The following is a 20,367-nucleotide window of genomic DNA, read 5'->3' on the forward strand; positions in this document are numbered from 1 at the left end:
GACAAAACTAATTGTAACCTTTTGTTTGAAAGGGCAGATGACAGAGAATATAATGACAAACCCATAGATATATACTATGAGAAGAAGAAGACAGAACTGCTCCACTGTGTAATTGTAGTGCTAATTTGACTTTGCAAAGCCACTTTGAGACAATTAGGGAAAAGGAGTTGGGGAAATTCCTTATTAAATGTCCACTGAGAGACAGAAGATGAGCATCCAAACCAGAAAGGATTCATTTAAAATTATACAAATGAAGGAGTAATTTTAATTGTATTGGTTCTGAATAAACAAAATCGACAAGCAAAGCTGGACTATGAATGAAGCACTTAAGAGAACTATTTGAAAACCCACCTTGTATCAGATTGTGTCTGTAAGAAGCTAGGATGATTCTAACTCAAAGGGAAGGGGAAAAAGATGTTGATTTTCTGAAAGAGTTTTTGAAACTAGATCATTTTAAAAAACATAGTTGACATTTTTCCTTTATGTCACTGGCTCCACAAAGTCCCCACTTGTGAATTCTATGTAATTCAGCAGGTTGTACCCCTCTGGTACAGGAAAACCTAGGGGGCTGTGTTAGTACTGCGTATCCTAGAGGTGCACTTGAATTCTGTAATATTTCTGGCATCGGACAAATGTCAAGTCAAAAACTGTTAGGTCAGCTGTACACTGTGCTTAAGTGATCCTGATCCTTTGTCATGGATTACGAATGTGCAAAGGAGACCCAGAACACTTCATCACCCAGCTTAGAAGCTGAGAGCTCAAAAGCATCACTGCAAAAAACCAAACCCAAACAACACTGCAGTTCCGTGGGTCTGTAAACACAGGTAAGGTGGGACTCTTCAACAGACACGTAAGTTCTTAATCTCCACCTCTGAATGGGTAGAACTTCCCAATAAACAGGTCAAATTAGGTGATCTGAGTTTACTGTGAGGGAAAACAGAGCCTCGTACCTGCGGCGTGTTGGTTTCGGAGGTCCTGTTTTCAAGTTCCTCCTGCAGGCACTGGTTTATCCTTTCTGCCTGCAGCAGCTGCTGTTGAAGCTGCAGAAACTGCTCCCTGGGCACCGTCGGACAGGCTTGCTGCTGGCGCAGCTGGAGATCCCACGTGGGAGGGGATGGGCTAAGCATCACAGTGGACCTCAGGTGCTGCATCTGGAGGACAGAGGCGGAGCCCTGGTCAGCCGCAGTGCCTTCAAGCACAGAGCTGCCCTTGCAAATGTCAAGCAGAGGGAACGAAGCTGATGAATTCATTAATGGCCTCTCAGACCCACTGATCACTTGAACACAGGACAGTACATGACTTGAGTAAGAAGTGAATAATGGGAAGGGTCATTTTCCTTAGGAGACAATATAGTTAAGAAGTAGGATTTCTTAAAAGTTTTAGACTTAAAAGGTGTACTTCCTCACTCATGATGGAGCTATATGATATAAGTCATGTGTCTGAATTCTACTTCATTGTTTCTGGCACTAGAACTTTTAATTATGCCTGTTTAAGAAAACAGCGGGGCACCTGGGTAGCTCAGTCGGTTAAGCATCCGACTTCGGCTCAGGTCATGATCTCACAGTCCATGAGTTTGAGCCCCACGTCAGGCTCTGTGCTGATAGCTCAGAGCCTGGAGCCTGCTTTGGATTCTGTGTCTCCCTCTCTGCCCTGCTCATGTTCTCTCTCTGTCTCAAAAATAAAAGCATTAAAAAATAAAAATAAAGACACAAGTTGGGGTAAGCAAAGGGGAGAAAGTGGTTCAGCTTTAGGGTTTTGCCACTTTACTTACCATTCATAAAGACTCTTAAAAGCAAATGTTCAATGACTATTTTCCAGGTTAGCAACTGAGTCAAAGAATCTCCTATCCAAAATTATTTTAACCTATTTTATTTTGTCAATGTTCAACTCTTAAATGGCACTGTAAGATAAGCAATTCGGGGACAGAGGGTGATATAGAAATACTTGTTCAAGACCGTAAGACAATGATGTGTGTATCACATGCCGAAGTTGGGGAGAGGAAAAGGAAGGAGAATGCACACTGCATGTGGCCAGTGAAGCATGGCACTCCACATCTGTCGATACATTCAGCGGACTGAGGACTCAACAGGAGGCATGCAATGAAGACGACCAAGTACCAAACTCAAGAAGAAGCACCTCAAGGCTTCTGAGAGGGGAAATAGGCCCTCTAAGACACGACTATAACTAAACATTTACCATGAAACTTCAGAGCCACTATCCATTTCCTTCAAGCTAAAGTTCTGAGGTGGGAGATTACCCGTTTTGAAATATTTCTAGTTACAGATTTAGAAAACCCACCATTTTATTTTCAGGAATAAAGAATAGGGAGAGTTACGATCCCATGATTTTCTATCAGCAGGATGAGTTTCTTCACATATATCTTTACATACTGAGGAAAATCCTGGCCTAAATGTAAACAGACATATGCCACAGTTAAAGCAAACTGAAAATGAATACTGGCTCTTACCTAAATATATATTAACTGTTACAGTCAGTAGAAATGATTACATGAACAGGGAGTCTAATGAGAGGTCTCCATGCTATGAAATTGATTGAAAGAGAATGTTCTACCTTCACACACTATCTCAGGCAGAGAACTGCACCCTTCTCTGCTAGTTCCAACCACAGAGTTCTAGGTACAGGTTAGCCACAGACAAAACAAAAACAAAAGAAAATTACAGGAGTCATAAAGAGAGAAAGAAAAGTATGAGTTACAAAAAGAACAGTTAAAACTGGGTATATTATATACCTGAATAGGTGTGCTCAAGTCAGAAAGAACTTACAAAAACACCAACATTTACATTTCTCCGTGCATAAACTTTAAAATATCTTATGACTCTGATCCTGCAACTGCAATGTGAGTTTGGGAACTTACCACCTTTTCCTCCACCTACCCCACTACAATTATTTAGAAGATTCCAGGTCCAGCATGGGTGGATCTAATGTTAAATACTTGGTTTTACAGTTTATATTCTGCATCTCCAAATGGCAATTTTCTCGTTTGAGTGTTTGAAAACTGTTGGCTACCGGACGTACCCAGTGGACTTGAGAAGTGCTGATATGGACTGGAACCCCTTTTTTGAATGTTCAAAATGAACTGTTTATAGAACACCGCCTCATGCAGTTCAAAGAGCCCCAGAGTGTGACTCAAATTCTTCTATTTCCTAGTCTAGTGACGTGGGAGCATGCCCTGGAGCATGGATATGTATTGTATTACATCAGCGACTTTTAAACTGGCAGAGAAAGATGAGGAGAGATGCCTTCCCTCAAGGGAGTGCCTACATCAGATTAGAAAGCTTTCCTGAAATTCCTTGATCTTAAAAATTCTGAAAAATAATGAAGGGAAATTGCTTATGATGGCTAATCAGGTCAAGGGGGGTTAGGAAGAGATGGGGGTTTCTAAGGACGGCTCGAGCAGGTGGGAGAAGAATTGGCCTGTTAGAACATTCAGAGAGGATCTGCCACTGCCTAAGTATATACCCTGTTACTTATCAATTTGGTACTAGAGAGGTGGGGCTTAGCTTCAGCTATCTTACTCCTCACAATATATAATTATTTCATCAGAAAGCATGTCTGTATCTAAACATAGCCTGTAGCTTGGGCTTTTGAACACACTTATTATATGCTATTTATAGTTTAATCTCCCTATTAGTGGATAAATCAGAGAACATAAGATTGGCAGAAACCTCAGTGGTCATTTAAATGTCAGTGTGATGTATTTGCCCATATTTCGCCAGATTTCGTAAAAATCATCCATTTAAAATTACCTTGGCATGTCCAATTTCTTAAAAGAAAATATTTAAATCTCTCTCATCCTATAATTCTGTTTTTAAGATATGTGTACTCGTAGTAGTTTTTAAGAGCACAAAGACATTTTTTACCCATGCCTCTCTACCTGAGATAAATTTTGTAGTATACTACGTGATATTTTCATCTACCCAAAGCAAAATATCTCTGTGAAGTTTTTACTTACTATAGGAGGATTTGTACGGATGTTGTTTTACATCCTGTAATTGTACTTAGTAATCAGAAAGCAATCTGGTAGACTGGATACTCAATGTCTGAGCTGACAAGTTTTACAACTCCATTTTTATATTTAACAGATGTACCTCTCCCGAGGCAGTGCTGAATTACAAATTTGTAATAAACCATGACACCACCTGATCATTAAACTTCTACATGCTGATATTCCCAAATTCCTAACCCAAGAGGCTGTTAGCAATCCATCTATAAAACACTACGTATGATACGGGAGGTATCGGAAACCGTTACAATCACAGCAGTGGTGGGGAGCTCTGGGCCAGTATCAGAGTCCCCGCCCCCTGAATTTGTTGAGGTATGGGTCCTTGCATTTTAGGATTACCCACATTATTCCTTCCTCTGTGAAGCAGTGTAAATTCCAGTGACTGTAATGAGCAAAAATGTCTATCAAACTTGGTAAGACAGACCAAAGAATTCAGCTTGGCAGCATACTTTTCCAGTTTTTCTCGTAACAGGAATTCATGCTATGCTGCTCTCTCTCAACAAATGGCACATTCGTGGATTAAAATATTCTTCAGAGCTGAGGCCCTTTGCTTAAAAACTCACCTCCATTAGCTGCTCATCCAGTTTTACTTGTTTCTTTTTCAGGCCTTCATTTTCCAAATGAATTGTTTCTAACTCTCTTTCAAGGGAATTCATCTGACTGACCTGCTAAAAAAAAAAACAAAAACAAAACAAAACAACCCAAAAATTTCCTTTACAAACAAACACTTGAGTTGCTCTTCTTTATTTTGACAAATTCATGCTAGTCAGAAATCTCACCCCTTGGAAGAAAGCAAAGATCATTCAGCAAAGGAAAACAGCACTATGATTCAGTGCATCAATTACATTTAGTCTAGTTTTTCATCATCACTGCTTACATAGAACAGATTCCGTAAGGCACCTGGCTTGCAAACTTTAGTGTCACTCACTGTAAGAAACACACCCAGGACATAAACTCACACCCATAAGTACATATATACGCATCATCAGTTATAAGTACATATCACTGAAAGAAAATTTCATGAAATATTTATCCTTACCATGAACCATGTACTCTGATATTTTCCAGCACATTTTATTAATAAAAAAGGTAGAAGTTTTCACTACATCACTTTCATGATCCTCTATGATGGATCGGTGGGGAAAACACTGTCTTAAGGCAAAGTTTAAGTCGGGTTTAAAACAGAGTACATAATGGGGCGCCTGGGTGGCGCAGTCGGTTAAGCGTCCGACTTCAGCCAGGTCACGATCTCACGGTCTGTGAGTTCGAGCCCCGCGTTAGGCTCTGGGCTGATGGCTCAGAGCCTGGAGCCTGTTTCTGATTCTGTGTCTCCCTCTCTCTCTGCCCCTCCCCCATTCATGCTCTGTCTCTCTCTGTCCCAAAAATAAATAAACGTTGAAAAAAAAAAATAAAAAATAAAACAGAGTACATAAAACCTGCTTTATAGAACTCCTTTCTCAATTTTAAAGACTAAATTTGAAGATTTTATGAGTATCCAGTTTTGGAATTCTCTATTGCAGGAAGAATCTAATGAGCTACCTGACCCAGGAATTCGGAATATTGCTAAGTAGAAATACAGGACACTTGTATAGAAGGCTGATTTTGGTTTCTATCAAAAAGAGCTGAGGAGAGTAGCAAGAATTTTTGAACAGAAGAGTAATCTTTTCAAGTTAAAACCTATCATTAGACTTTTCTCTCAGTGAGCAGCTGGATGAAACCCTTTATCTTTCTGAAAAATGTACTTGAATGTACCTAAAATTAAATGGCATTTTGGCTTTAGAGCACAAACCAGTCTTCTTACCACCTATGGTCATTAACTTTCAAAAACTTAAAATTTTCATAACATTTTTGTGACAGAAACAAATGATTGTTCATCATTCTTCCCAGATTTTTACACAAACCATAATTTTCAGAAGAGAAAGGTAACAGTGACCACTCTGAGTTTTGGTTGGGAAGAAGGAAGAAAGAAAAACAAGGGACAAGAACTCCCAGGGTAGCACTGGTCTTATATCTCTTACTTCAGGGAACCAAGTACAGAAAGCAAAAGTTGCTCTAGAGACTTAACCACATGGTAGCCCCCCTCCAACATGGTCCCTACTGACACCCTTGGTCTATGTGACCAACTGAAGACAGCAGAAATGATGGTGTGTCCCTTCCAAGGATTAGCTTAGAAAAGGCACTACAGCTTTTTATAGTGATCTTTTGGAATTTCTCTCTCTCTCTCTCTCTCTCCTCTCACTCACTGCCATGTCCTGAGAAAAGGCCCCGGTGGTGAGGACGTGAGGCCTCTGGTAATCAGCCAGCAAGAAACAGAGCCTCTTCCTGTAATATTACTGAACTTGGACGTGGATCTTCTAGTACCAGTGAAGCCTTCAGATAAATGTAGTCCCAGCTGATAGCTGGACCACAACCTCATGAGAGACCCTGAGCCAGAACCACTCAGCTAAGCTGCTTCTGAATTCCCGGCCCACAGAAAAGGAGACAACAAATGTTTGTTCTTTTAATTTGTTGCACAGCAATAGATAACTAACACAGACCATATGAAGATGTTCCTGATATTCAGGATATATATATTTTAAAGTACATCTATTTTGCTAACTTAAAAGGGCTGTGGGGCACTCGGTTGAGCGTCTGACTATGGCTCAGGTTATGATCTCGCGGTTCATGGGTTCTGTGCTGACACACATTGGGCTCTGTGCTCACAGCTCAGAGCCTGGAGCCTGCTTCGGATTCTATGTCTCCCTCTCTGCCCCTTCGCCATGTGTGCTCAGTCTCTGTCTCTCAAAGGTAAATAAATACTAGAAAAAAATTAAAAGGGCTGTAATACTGCTAAAGATGATTAACCATCTTCATTATGAATGCTTAAAGTTAACTGCTCCTTTGCAACCACCACTCAATCATAAAGAACTATAATACTATTTGACCAGATTACAAAAACATACATATAAGGAAGAACCAAAATATACCATTGTGATCACTTCCTTGGAAGCATGCAGGGAAAGAAACATACACTTAGAGACACATCACAGTAAGGATGTTGACACATATAAACTCTCAAAACTCACCTTCCTATTAGTAGGTGATCGTTCCTTTTGAAACTGTTCACACTCTCTCTTTAAGCTCAACTTCTCTTGCTCTGTAGGCCTCACCGTACCTGATGAGTTTAGATGTTTTTGGTGCTTAGGGGGAAGAAGGTTTGATTCCAGTTGACGGACCTAATAACAACATATGTAAGAGGAAGAAATGTTAAGATAGTCATCCAGTGAGGAGGAAGAACAAAAAAAGAACATAAGGAAAGTTTTTATTCAGTACTTGGGTTCTGTTGTATTAAAAACACTTTTTTTGGGGCGCCTGGGTGGCGCAGTCGGTTAAGCGTCCGACTTCAGCCAGGTCACGATCTCGCGGTCCGTGAGTTCGAGCCCCGCGTCAGGCTCTGGGCTGATGGCTCAGAGCCTGGAGCCTGTTTCCGATTCTGTGTCTCCCTCTCTCTCTGCCCCTCCCCCGTTCATGCTCTGTCTCTCTCTGTCCCAAAAAAAATAGATAAACGTTGAAAAAAAAAAAAAAAATTTAAAAAAAAAAAACAAAACAAAAAAAAAAAACACTTTTTTTTCCCAGTCAAGTCTGCCAATTTTTTTTAAATTTTGTTAATGTTTCTTTATATTTCAGAGAGTGAGGGGCGGGGGGCAGAGAGAGGGAGACACAGAATCTCAAGCAGGCTCCAGGCTCCGAGCTGTCAGCACAGAGCCCGACACGGGGCTCGAACTCACAAACTGCGAGATCATGACCTGAGCCAAAGTTGGACATTTAACCGACTGAGCCACTCAGGCGCCCCAAGTCTGCCAATTCTTTAAGTCTGCTTTTTTTGGATTGCAAAAGATCCTTCTAGGTAAATCTGTTTTTAGTCTGGTTGGGTCTAAAAACCCAACACTGTAAAGACCAGAGAATAGAGGACGTCTGGATCTACCAAATCACTGGGCGTCCACAGGGTGACGTGGCTGTCAGGAAAACAGACATAGTCCTAGGCACTTGCTCTCTGACATGAGCATGGCTTTTAGGAGTCAGTGAGGTGACAGTTCCATCAATTTTATATTGGACTGTCCACACCTGAAACCATGTATCCACACCAACAAGTTCCATGAGGACAGCGACCAGGTCTGTCTTGTTCAACGCTATAACTTTAGCAATAGCAGAGTTTCTGGCACAGAGTAGGTGTTCTAAATCGCTATCTGTGGCTCTTCAGAGAGTTCTTCCTTAAGAGAAATGTTTAAGCATAGGTTAAGCATAGTTGGTCAACTACTTAGCAAAAGTAAAGACTATATATAAACATCAGTTTAGTGGTTGGAAAAGATCATCTTCAGAGACCATTCTAACCTTAAAAGGCTGAATCTTTAAAAAGGGGTACTTTTTCTCTTACAAGGAGTTAGCCCAAAAAGATGCAGTCCAATTTTGCCACTTTGTACTATCAGTCTTGACAGCTAGTCTATTTAAATGAAGAATACATAGTTACCATAATTCTCATGAGTCTGTATTGAAAGTCAGGATTAAAATCATTGATTTTAGTATAGAACTGATTACACAAAATGAAACAAAATATTTTATAAACATATCAGGATAAAATTATTTGCAAGTAAATGATAAATTACGCATTCTTAAAGTAAGTCTGCCATAGCAGAATACTCAAATCCATACCCTAGACCCATTTCAGTCCTATCAAACGTTCATTTTTATACCACATTATTTTCAAACGTATGTCACCATGTGCCGCTTTTCGTTACCTTGTCCCGTGAGTGCGTGAGTTCCGCTTTGGTGTTCCGCACCACAGTTTGGAGTCTCTCGTTCTCTTGCCAAAGCAGCTGTTGTTCCTCCTTCATCAGATGATCCATCTGGTCCCAAGAAGGCCTTTGCTGCTGGTTATGGAAGGTGGCTATTTCTGGGGCCCAGTTCTTAAGAGCAAATTGAAGAGTTAAGCCTTAAAAACAAGCTGATTTCTGTTTTGAGTGTATTTACTCAATGACAATAATTCTTAGGAAGTACCTTTCATTCTTCATATCTTCTAATGGAGGTGAGTGTATGGTGTGTGTGTGTGTGTGTGTGTGTGTGTGTGTGTGTGTGTATGTGTCTATATACACACATACATACTGTATTTGGGGGGTGTGACTTAAAAAAAGGTTTGGAAACTTCTTTGTTTAAAATGATCTTCGGCAAAATAGTCCCATCAAGTCTAACAGCAAAGATGACTGTAGGGCAAGTCGATTCTATATAGAACCCAAGTGCGTAGAGATTGGTGGCCTTAAAAATTGCTTCATACTTATCAAGTTAATGCTTTGAACCCAGATCACTATTCTTTTGGTTAACAGAACACAGAGGAAACTTCAAGATGCACTGCTAACTTGAAAGCTTTCACAAGCTAAACTCTTTCATTTTTCCCATATGCAATCATATCCTTTTTTAGAATCCAAAGCACATACTGTCCATGTAATTGAGCCCTGAACTCAGGAATATGCTTTATGCTACCAAAGTGATTTTTTGGATTCTGGAAAATGTTTTAAAAAAGGTAACAAGTAGGTAAGCCTTTTGTGTTTTAAGCTAAACCATGAAAAAGAAAAAGTTACAATCTCATTTTGAGAAAAATGTCAGCCCAGAAATAATTTTTTAAAATGGAAAGAACTATTTTTCTTTTTAAAAAAAATAAAGAGGAGGTTCCTGGCTGGCTCAGTAGGTAGAGTGTGAGACTCTTGGTCTTAGGGTCATGAGTTGAGCCCCACGTTGGGCGTGGAGCCTGCTTAAAAATGTGTGTGTGTGTGTGTGTAAAATAAAAAGTATCACCAAGATATAACTGGATTAAAATAACTGTCCTACTTTTATGGTAGGACAAAATCTTAATATCTCCACAAGGCTGACATCTATAATACCATTTCTAATTTATATAAGCACACAAAATAGCATTTTGATATATTAAAATGAGATACACTTTATATAACATCAAGAGTGTTTTTGTTACCGCAAAATAACTTAGCGTGGTCTCCTGACCTGGGCAACACAAAACGTAACCTTGTCACTATGCTTCCATTTATATGAAGTTCAGAAAAAGGCATCCCTAACCTATGGTGGCAGAGGGTCAAAAAGTGGTTCCCTTATGGTTATCGACTGGAGGGGAGACATGAGAGCCTGCTGGGTGCTGGCAATATTCTATATTTTGAGATAGGAGGTGTTTACACAAATATAAATTTATGCACATACATAGGTATGGAAAATATACATGTGAACAACATAGGTTTGAACTGCACGAATACACTTATGTGGAAATTTTTTTTTTTTGAGACAGTATTGTATTTTCTCTAGCTTTATTATAAGGATACAGTACATAATATATATAATACCTAAAATATGTGTTAATTGTTTATATTATTGGTAAGGCCTCCAGTAAACAGTAGGCCTAACTATTAGTAATTAAGTTTTGGAGGAGTCAGAAGTTTTAGGTGGATGTCTGACCGTACAGGGGGCCGGGGCTCCTAACCCCTGTGTCATTCAGGGATCAACCATATATTTATGTAAACACACACATCCATAAAAATATTCAAGTTACAGACTTAAAATCTGTGCACTTAACTGTATAAAGTTATACCTCAATAAAAAAGAAATTACCTTGTCACCAGCATTCTGAAGTTGTTTATATAAAGACGTCACTTCTTGTTTCAAAGCCTCCTTTTCCTGCTGAGTCACTCGTAGGTCAGATTTAATCAGGGACATTTGCAGGTTCACATTCTGTAGGGTGTCTTCTAAACTCTGAACCTGCATCATGAGAAAAATCTTACACTGTGATGCAGATCCTCATGGTCTCACCTACAGCATGTCCAGGAATGAATGAGCTAAGATAAGAGAATTCCAAGGTCCCTTGTATTTACTATATCCAGCTCTTTTTAGTAGCCTCGTGGAGACCCCAGGTATTATGTATATTTACAGGATGTTATATTTAGAGCAATGATGAGCTATGTCCTGGAGCAAGGTGTCGCTAACACAGTCATCTGGTATATGACCAAGTGATATCTTACAGAACCAGTGAGTACCAGCTGGCATGACAAAAGCTAGCTCAATCCCATGAACCATGAGGCCACAACTTGAGCTAAAATCAAGAGTTGGATGCTTAACCGAATGAGCCACCCAGGTGCCCCAGTATCTATTTAGTTAAAAATAATCTAAATTTGTAAAAGCAATGTTGATAGGTATCATAACAGGGCATGAACATGCCTTAGAAATCCTTTTTCTAAATCAGAAACAAGCAGTCATTTCTACACAGTATTCTTAAGCTTTTATAAGTAATCTCATAATGATGAGGTAATCTCATAATAATGAACTCTGAGGGAACTGTTCAAGTTTCCTCACACTATAAGCATATGACAAGTATTAATCAAATTGAATCATTATGAACCCTCTTAGGCCCATTCTATCTGGAATATTCTTCCTACTAGGAATTCTGTTGGAATACATAGGAAAATATTAACTGTACAGGTGAAACAACAGTTGGCCACATACCTTTTCCTGTGAAGCCTCTAGTTGCGACTTTAAGGTTTCACTCTGGTGTTCCCAAGATTTCTGTTCTTGCTTCATAGTAGCAATTCTGTGCTCTAAAAGACTTGATTTTGCCAACTGTTTCAGGAAAGGAAAAGAGATAGTAGGCATGTTTGCAAACATATCTAGCCTCAATTTATGCATCTCCACAGAGGCTGAAAAGATAAGCGCCATGTGGGAGCAGGGCAAAGTAAAACACAGACATTTTCCTGACTCCCTTTTCTACCTTTAATTTTGAAGAGTCTGTTTTCTTTGGTGGTTTCCATTTTTCTCTCTCATTGCCTCATTGCGGGTGAGAAGCAGTAGGCCGGGAGGCAATTAGAACTCTCAAGAGTGTACCATAATAGGAAAACATGGAATGCCTACTAAGGCAGGTGGGGCGAAAGCAGTGTTGTGGGATTTGCTAGGGAAAATATGATAGAAAAAAAAGCGTGTGTCTATGTAGTAGATCTCAGAGTATTAAATGCGACAATATTTATTTATATATTAAGTAGCATGGCTATATATTAAAATGAGGCAAACTGTATATTACTATATTTAATAATATCATTATTAAACAAAGTTAGCCTCCTGTTAAAATCCTGACCTCAGAAATTCAGAGGGCACATAAGGCCTGCTGAAATGCTATTCCAGGAGATGGTGGAACGATCAGGCTAAAACGGGACTGCTGAGTGCCACTGGACATAGAGAAATGCTCACTATGGTATACACTGTATGGTGATGGTAAAAAGTCTTCTGTTTCCTACCTTATCCACACAGCTCTTTAGTTCTTCACTGAGAGCCTCCTTTTCTTCCAGCAGTTTTTCATTGTAGCTGAGAACACTAGCAAGTTTTTGCTGGAAGTCACCAAGATCAGGACATCTGTGCAGCTGTAAGAGATCAACAATCCCATCGTGTCTCATGGCTGTATTTATAAAGAGGTATTTATAAACAGGGCGTTTTCATGGCTGCTGCTATTTCCCTATCTACATAGATATTTCAGAGGACATATAAACTCTAAGGAACTATAATTAAATTTAACAAAATGTTCCCTACTCGATTCTCTCCATTCTCCAACTGACTGCCAAAATGTCTGCTCAGATAGATTCAAGCAGACACATACTGTTACGTAACGGTCCTAGCTTCCGTTGCACCTTCAGGGGAAAATAAGTGACATACTGCCATTCTGTCATCAATTTAACATGTGTACATACATAGCACCATACATTTTCCTCATGCTTTTTTAACTAGAAAAAAAATCTTTTTCAGCAATCTCAGTCAAGAGTATAGAATTGGCATGAACCAAGGACTGTGTATCAACAAAAGACAAATTTAAAGCTAAAACAATCAGCGTTTTTCACTTTGTTCATGGGTCCTTCCCTTTGGAAGAGGCCAAAATTGCCTGGCTTAGTAAAATGCTAATGCGGACACATTGGCTTCCTCCTCTCCACTGGAATCAAGGCAAACCAAAGGCTGTTTCCGTTCCATTTCAGTATCAGCCTTACTAGGACTGACATTCTGGGGGGCCTTTCTGTGTACTGGAGGATGGTTAGCAGCATCTCTGGCTGTTAGATGTCCATAGCACCCCTCTCTCCACACGCCAGTTGTGAAAAACAAAAATGGCCCTAGATATTGCTAAATGTCCCAGGGTATGGGAGTGATTTCTACCTCCCCCCAATGACTGCTTCAAAGAGACCGATTGTTTCTTACACGTCTTTACCCTTTCCCATAGTCCATGTATTTTTAATTTCCCTCTGTTTCATTTGACTTCCATATTTTCAGTTCTTCATTATCATTAAGATTTTGTGGCCATCTCTCTACTTTATACCTTCAGTTCTTTCACACATTTAGCTTTAGAATACTATGACAAAATAGACTTTAAGGGTTGAATCTTGTCTTCAACTGAGAACAAATACAGCACACCTTACAAATCTAAAGTCAGAAGGACATAGGACAATGTATTTTAAAGTACCGAGACACTGGTTTACTAAAGGATCTTTCTCCTTTGCTCTCTACCTTGCTTCCTCATCCCCAGAACCTCACAAAGCCTGGTACCATTTCGGGTGTGCAGGCTGGCATGTGGCTTCTGCTGATGCTACTTGTGTTTCTTTGCTGTGCAACAGATAATTTCTCACTCACAAAGTGATTTTACTTGTATTATGTCCTACAGAGCAGCACATACTTCCTAGGTCCATGCCGTATGGCAGCAACAATGGGCTGATACTATCCTACTGTCATGATCCAAAAGAGCCCAGATGCCGTGAAACAACTTTCTACCCAAGGCAGTCAAAGCTCACCATTTTTCCACTTCACTGTTTATCCCACCACCTCTGTAAAACCTACACAGTAAAAACATGCCAAATGATGTCTTCACCATGCTATCTTACTCCCAGATCCACTCCTTCTCTTCTGATCTCTAGCTTAGCGAAGTCACAAAACATGCATTTCCCATGCTATGGATTTGGAGCCCATCATTATCATCTTAAAGACCGAACAACAGATTTTCAAAAGGTAAAGGAGAAAAGTATGCCCGCGGTAATTAGGATGAACTTGGTAATAACAACATTGGAAAACTTAGGCACCATAGAAAGGCCCTGTGAGCTTCAACTTTTGGAATGTTTATAAAGGCAGACAGCTTCTGTTATGGCAGAACAGATCTGCTCTGCAGAACAGCATCTGACTTACAGAACTCCTCTCAGGTACCAGTACTAGGCATTAGGAGAGGCACAAATTCCCCGGAAGGCTTACAATCCTATTAGGAAGTCAAGACTTCTAGGAGTCAACTAGAGATCAACACAAACATAAACTCAGTGCGAGAGACTCAGTATTTCAGCATTCAGAGGACAGACACCTTTGTGCTCACAGGCTGAACAGATACAAAAGAGAGAATCTGATAATCTAAGGATGTCCTAATATCGAAGTAAACCTTAAGTGAAGCAATTTTAAAAAACAGAACTAAATTCTCCTATTTATAAATTAGGATTGCTCAAATCCTGTACTCACTGAAAAGTGCAGGATTAAGAATAAAATAGGACAATGCTCAGGATATACCTTTAAGGTGAACCCTCTTTTATACTTAAAATTAAGTCTTTGTTTGAAACTTTGACATAGGCTTCTTAAAACCAAATTCATAAGTGAGACTGCATCCCTGCTAATGTTCTAGAATTTGCTCCTTAGCCCAAGATAGATGCCACATACTTGCCATAAGAAAAAAGAGAAAGAGGTACCTTTTTGTGTGTGTCACACCAGTCTGGATGAGTAGTTATTAAAGTTATGAGCAAGAAAGTCACTTTCATTTTAGACACTTATTATTACTTTGTCACCCGGCTAGAGGAAAGCAGAGCGACAAATTTCTTAAACTGAAGCGGCTGTGACTGATTTATAGAATTTTAGTCTACAACATGTCAGTTACACACCTCAAACAGCATGTAGAGGATTAGGGATAGGAGCCCTTATATGTGGACTTGTACTGCAAACCCTCAGCTTTTACGAAGCAATGAGCTAGTTGACAGGACAGTGTATTAAGGATGTCCGGCAGCTGGCAGCGCCAGACCATCAGGTTCACGATGTACTGTGAGCCTCTCCACTGCACCCACTCCCAGCAGCATGCAGTCTTACTTGTTTCATTTTCTCCAGTTCATCTTTGAGAAGGAGGTTCTCCTGTTCCACAATATGAGTCTGTATTTTCACTTCAGACAGTTCTGCCTCCAGAGAAGACACTAAAGTGGAGGACTAACAAGAAAAATTAAAAAATCAAAGAGTGGACATACTCATTTAGCCTAGGGAAACTTACTGGGTTCACACAAGGCAGCATTAAAAAAACTCTAGCCCCTGATTCAACGACACACTCTTTTATGACCATTATATTCAGTGGAATGAACCAAAACTATTTTTTTTTTTAAGTTTATTTTTACTTACCTTGAGAGAGAGAGAGAGAGAGAGAGAGAGAGAGGCAGAGAGAGAGAGGGAGAGAGAGAGAATCCCAGGCTGGCTCTGCACTGACCCAGGGCTCAAACCCATGAACCTTGAGACCACGACCTGAGCTGAAACCAAGAGTTGGGTGCTACCCAGGTGCCCCCCAAAATTATCTCTTGAAAGACTGTCCACCTCAACGTCATGAACATGATTTCTCAGGTAATTTTTTCAAGTCTCTCCACTGCAAAGTTATTTCTCTTGGGGGAGACAGGTTGAGACGATGATAACTGTGTTTCTCCTTAAACTTGTTTATTAATTTTAGTTTCTATCGGATTTTGTCTACAACAGTTACTACTCTCATGTTTGCCTAATGATAACTTTCTATTTTCTTCTTTCTTTCTACATTTATTTATCAGAATTCTGCTTTAAGGGAGAGCTGTTAATTCTCCCCCATTTAGTCAATTTTTAATATCGGTTTGTATCCATACCTATTTATTTTATTCTGTATTTATTTTATCCTTTACTATGATTATTTTGTTGGTCAAACTATTCCAGCTTTGGCCATGAGGAGCTCTTCAAGTGGGGTTCTGTGTCCTCTCGATACGCACCCCATCTATTTTATTTTATTTTTAGCACTTTTTTCTTTCATCTTGTATTTTCCCTGCCCTAGCCCTACAATCAATCATTTTTCCAAGGAGCCCTGGCTTCTTTTAAAAGAAAATGGTATTTAGAAACAAGATCTGGGCACTCCATACATATACACACATCTATATCTCTGTACCAATCTCTCTCTATATATATTAAGAAACCTGACTTTATACTAATGCCTCAAATTCCAGTCCAACACCAGAGGGTTCAGTTTAGCCTTCCCCCATTTCCTCCGTGCAGCTTCCTTCTCCAACAGTGAGAACCTCAGGTCTGTTGCCTATCATCTATTTACTTATTTGCTCAATTCCAATATACACAAAGTGGTTTCAGAATTACTGACTTATCCCCCACGAGAAACACATTCACTGGCTGGAGTATTTTAGTGTTTGTGTACACTTCTTTTTTTCTTTAGCCCTACAGTATAGAGTCAAAATAATCATTTCCAGTTTACTTAATTCTTTTCTTCCCCATCGTAATTATGTTATCCATTTACAATATAGTTAGGTTCATTTCTTAGTGTTTGTGTTCCAGGTTGGTATTCCTCACCATCTTGATTGGTTTCGATTAGGTGTTTATCTGGGGGTATGTGAAGAGCTATGCTTTTAAGAGTCAGAGCCATGGGAAAAGATCTACTCAGGGAAGTGGTACTCCCTTCCCTCATCCCTTCTACAACCTTCCCATTCTTCTCTTCCATCCTTTCCCACCCACCTTCTATGGTAATCATCTCTTTAGTTTCTGGTTTATCATTTTTGTATATTTTTCACACAAATGAGTGAGGATATGAGCAGGTGTATTTTAGAACATCCCTTTATTTCTTACATGGACAGAGTCATCCTATACTCTTTTGTGCTTCTCTTTTTCACGTAACAGTGTGTCCTGGAAATAATTTCACATTGGTAGACAACTTTCCCTTCCTCTCTTCCTTCCTTCCCTTTCTTTTTTTCCTCTCTCTTTCTCTTTTTTTATGGTTACACAGTACTACCCCAAGGTGTGACTGTACCCACCACATTTATCCAGGCACTCTCCTATATATGAACATCTAGATGGTCTCTAATATTTTGCAATTACAAACAATGCTACATTGAGTATACGTGCATATGAGTATTCATGTTGCTGGAGGTGTACCTTTAGGGTAAATCCCTAGAAATGGGCTTGGTGGGACAAATGGTAAGCTCATATGTAATTTTGTTAACTATTAGCATATTTCCTTCCAGAAGGCTAATATCAGTTTACACTCCCAGCAACATATAAAAGTGCCCGCTTTCCCCAAAGTCTTGCCAACAAAAAGTCATGGGTGAGAAAAGATGCTGTCAGTATTGTTTTTACTTCCATTTTTCTGATTATGATTTTGAGTTTTTTCATGGGCTTGAGGGCCATTTTTATCTCTTTTTTTGTGATTTATTCATTAGCCCTACTTTCTGTGATATAGGATATAAATATTTTCCCCCAGTTTGTGAAATGTCTTTTGACTTTGTCTGTAGCATTTTTTTTTTCTTTTTTGGCCACAAATTTTTTTATTTAATCATTTCTTTTTTGGTTTAATCATTTCTTTTTTGGTCTCTGGTTTATGGGTCATAGATAGCTTTTCTCTACACTAACGTTAAAGACAAATTGGCCCATGTTTTCTTCTGGTACAGACGTAGTTTTGTTTGTTATATTTAGGCTTCTAATCCAATTAGAGTTTTTATCTTTATGCACTATATAAGATATAGATATCTATTTTTTTTTTTTTTTTAAGAGAGCACATGGGAGAGGGGCAGAGAGAGAGAGAGAGAGAGAGAGAATCTTAAGCAGGCTCCACACCCAGCACAGAGCCCAAGGCAGGGCTCGATCTCATGATCCTGAGATCATGATCTGAGCCAAAATCAAGAGTCAGATACTCAACCGACTGAGTCACCCAGGCACCCATAGGGATCTAATTTTATCTGTTCCCAACCGTCTACTGAGTTGTCCAGGCACCACTTCTTTATGAAGTCCATCTTTACCCCAGTGATTTGTTATATAGTAAGTTTCCACTTGTATTTGAGTCTAATTCTAGACTTTCTGTTCCACTTCTCTATTCATTTGCTGATACTATACTGTTTTAAGACTTTACATATAAGAAATTGAATATAAGCATTGCTTTATGCTTTGAGATTTTCTCCCAGAAGGCTGGAGGGTGGCCACATTCCATACCTGCACTTTACATTGTTCCAGTTCTTCCTTCAGATTAGTCTTTTCTTGTTTCCATTCCTCCAATGTACTGCGCCCTGGCTCTTTATCCTTCTGGCGTAGCATTTCTGCCAGACGTTGATTAAGTTCTTGCAGTTCTTTCTCATTTTGAGAGTTCTTTTGGCTAAGTTCGGTATTTTCCAAATCCAATTGTTGGTTTTGGGTTTTTAATTCTGAAATCTAAATAAAATGGAAGTAAGTTTTAAAGACTAGTTGCCCTAATTCTACTAAAAAACAGACTGAGAGACTATCTACCCAGGGGAAAAAAAACCAAAGTTTTATACATACGTATGTACACAAACACATCCTTAATAATAGAATTTAATACGTTATTCATTATTACAAATTCCACCACTTGGGAAGTGTATGAAGAAGCGACAGACCCTCCATTTGGTCTAACTCCACAGGGGTTGTCATTGTTCACAGCTGGGTACCTATCCCTCCAGATTGTTTTCTATGTACATACAAAACTCGTATGTATGTGGAGGTTTTCTCCTTTTTATAACAAAAGGAAATTTGAATCATTTCAGATATTTGGGCAGCCTGCTTTTTCCACTTGTAATAGTTCACAGACTTTTATCTTTCCAAGTCAGTGCATTCAGAAACCACCACAAGCTATATTTTTTAGTGGCTCTAGCATATTGTGTTGAGACATTCCATAATGTATTTATCCATTCCCACACTGACATACAAGTTTGTTATCATTCTTTTAATTATGAAGAAACAAACCAATCTTTTGAAAAACTCATTTACACAGGGTAGCATTTTGAATTTTGGGTCATTTTCTTAAAAGTGGGGCTACTGGGTTAGGAGGTATGCACCTACATTACTGGTTTGAATACCCCCAAAATGTCTTCCTCATGGTGCTACCAACTTATAGTCCTATCGAAAATGTATGAGTACCTTCATATCCTTACCCCTTTTTAAAGACTAGATGGTATCTTTCATTTTTGCTAACCTGAAAGATGAAAAAAGAATTTATTTGCACTTCCCTAATAAGGTTAACTATCTTTTTATATGTTGTATTTTCCCCCTTTACTTGACCACTCCTACCAATTATCTGTTTTTTCAACAGGGTTTTGCCCCTTATTTGTGAGAGCACAGAATATATTTTGGATGTTAAGACCCTGTCTGTTTCTAGTACTGAAAATTCTCTTTTCTCAGGATGTCCTTGTCTTTTGGCTGTTTCAGGCAGATTCTTAAATGGCCTTGTCCTGCACAACCCCATGTCATGAGACTACACAAATTGGGCACTTGAATGGCACAAGCTATCTGAATCAATTCTAATCCTACGAAAAGATGTACTGATACTCTATATCTGTGAAATTCTGTCCTTCCCTTTTTGGTTTCAGTCATGGTGATGAAGGAAGGAGCTAACATCAATTGAAAAGAATGTGAGGGACAGAGTTAGTATTTCATAGATTTGGATTTAGAGCTAGTATTGTCTCCCCATTCCCACTGATTATAAAATTTGTATTAAACACTCAGAATCTAGAAATAATATATACATTATTACATTCACAAAAAAATATAAACCTAGTTTAGAGTCCGCATGGGGTGAGTTTCCATTCTGAAACTCGGGATTCACAACTTTATCATCATTAGCTACATGTGATTCCAGTAGTATGTCCTATAATTTTATAAATTGCAAATTAAAAAAGAAAATTTCAGAATCAAGAACACTGGGAAATACCAAGTATCTCCTCACCTGTTTCTTTAAATTTTCAACCATCTTCTGAACTGCAGCTTTTTCCTGTTTCACAGTTTCTATTTTTTGCCTAAAGGGACAGTGAAAATAGAAGAGTTAGGCTTTAAAAGTTGAAGTCAAAACAGTCTTAGTCCTTGCAAAAATGCCCTAAGAAAATTTAAGTATATGTCTTACCACATTTCTTCCTGAGATCCATTTAATTTCCCTAATTTCAAGTTAGAAATGCTATCTTCTTCATTTAAAGTAGTAATTTCACTTCTCAAAATAGAATTTTCTTCTTGAAGCTTCTCAGATTCACATCTGAATCACAGAG

The 20,367-nt window shown here is 39.0% G+C and overlaps 1 protein-coding gene and 1 long non-coding RNA gene across 14 annotated transcripts in view; one reads left to right on the forward strand and one right to left on the reverse strand.

The window, feature by feature from the left end:
* Positions 1–20,367, forward strand: part of LOC125167520 (uncharacterized) — an 80,980-nt gene that overhangs the window by 41,818 nt on the left and 18,795 nt on the right. The gene's annotated exons all lie outside the window — the stretch shown is intronic.
* Positions 1–20,367, reverse strand: part of NIN (ninein) — a 101,360-nt gene that overhangs the window by 9,038 nt on the left and 71,955 nt on the right. For 8 of the 12 annotated variants that reach the window (XM_047861709.1, XM_047861719.1, XM_047861717.1 and 5 more), the window contains 11 exons: positions 20,229–20,354; positions 20,055–20,124; positions 18,311–18,526; positions 15,191–15,304; positions 12,340–12,462; positions 11,558–11,671; positions 10,670–10,816; positions 8,800–8,967; positions 7,090–7,239; positions 4,588–4,692; positions 951–1,151 (listed from right to left, as the gene is read on the reverse strand). In XM_047861709.1, coding sequence (XP_047717665.1) covers positions 951–1,151; positions 4,588–4,692; positions 7,090–7,239; positions 8,800–8,967; positions 10,670–10,816; positions 11,558–11,671; positions 12,340–12,462; positions 15,191–15,304; positions 18,311–18,526; positions 20,055–20,124; positions 20,229–20,354 — 1,534 coding nt within the window. The remainder of the gene's footprint in view (positions 1–950; positions 1,152–4,587; positions 4,693–7,089; positions 7,240–8,799; positions 8,968–10,669; positions 10,817–11,557; positions 11,672–12,339; positions 12,463–15,190; positions 15,305–18,310; positions 18,527–20,054; positions 20,125–20,228; positions 20,355–20,367) is intronic. The other 4 variants (XM_047861711.1, XM_047861712.1, XM_047861722.1 and 1 more) reach the window with 1 other exon arrangement.

The sequence above is a fragment of the Prionailurus viverrinus genome, chromosome B3 (assembly GCF_022837055.1).
Source record: "Prionailurus viverrinus isolate Anna chromosome B3, UM_Priviv_1.0, whole genome shotgun sequence".
NCBI classification, from domain to species: domain Eukaryota; kingdom Metazoa; phylum Chordata; class Mammalia; order Carnivora; family Felidae; genus Prionailurus; species Prionailurus viverrinus.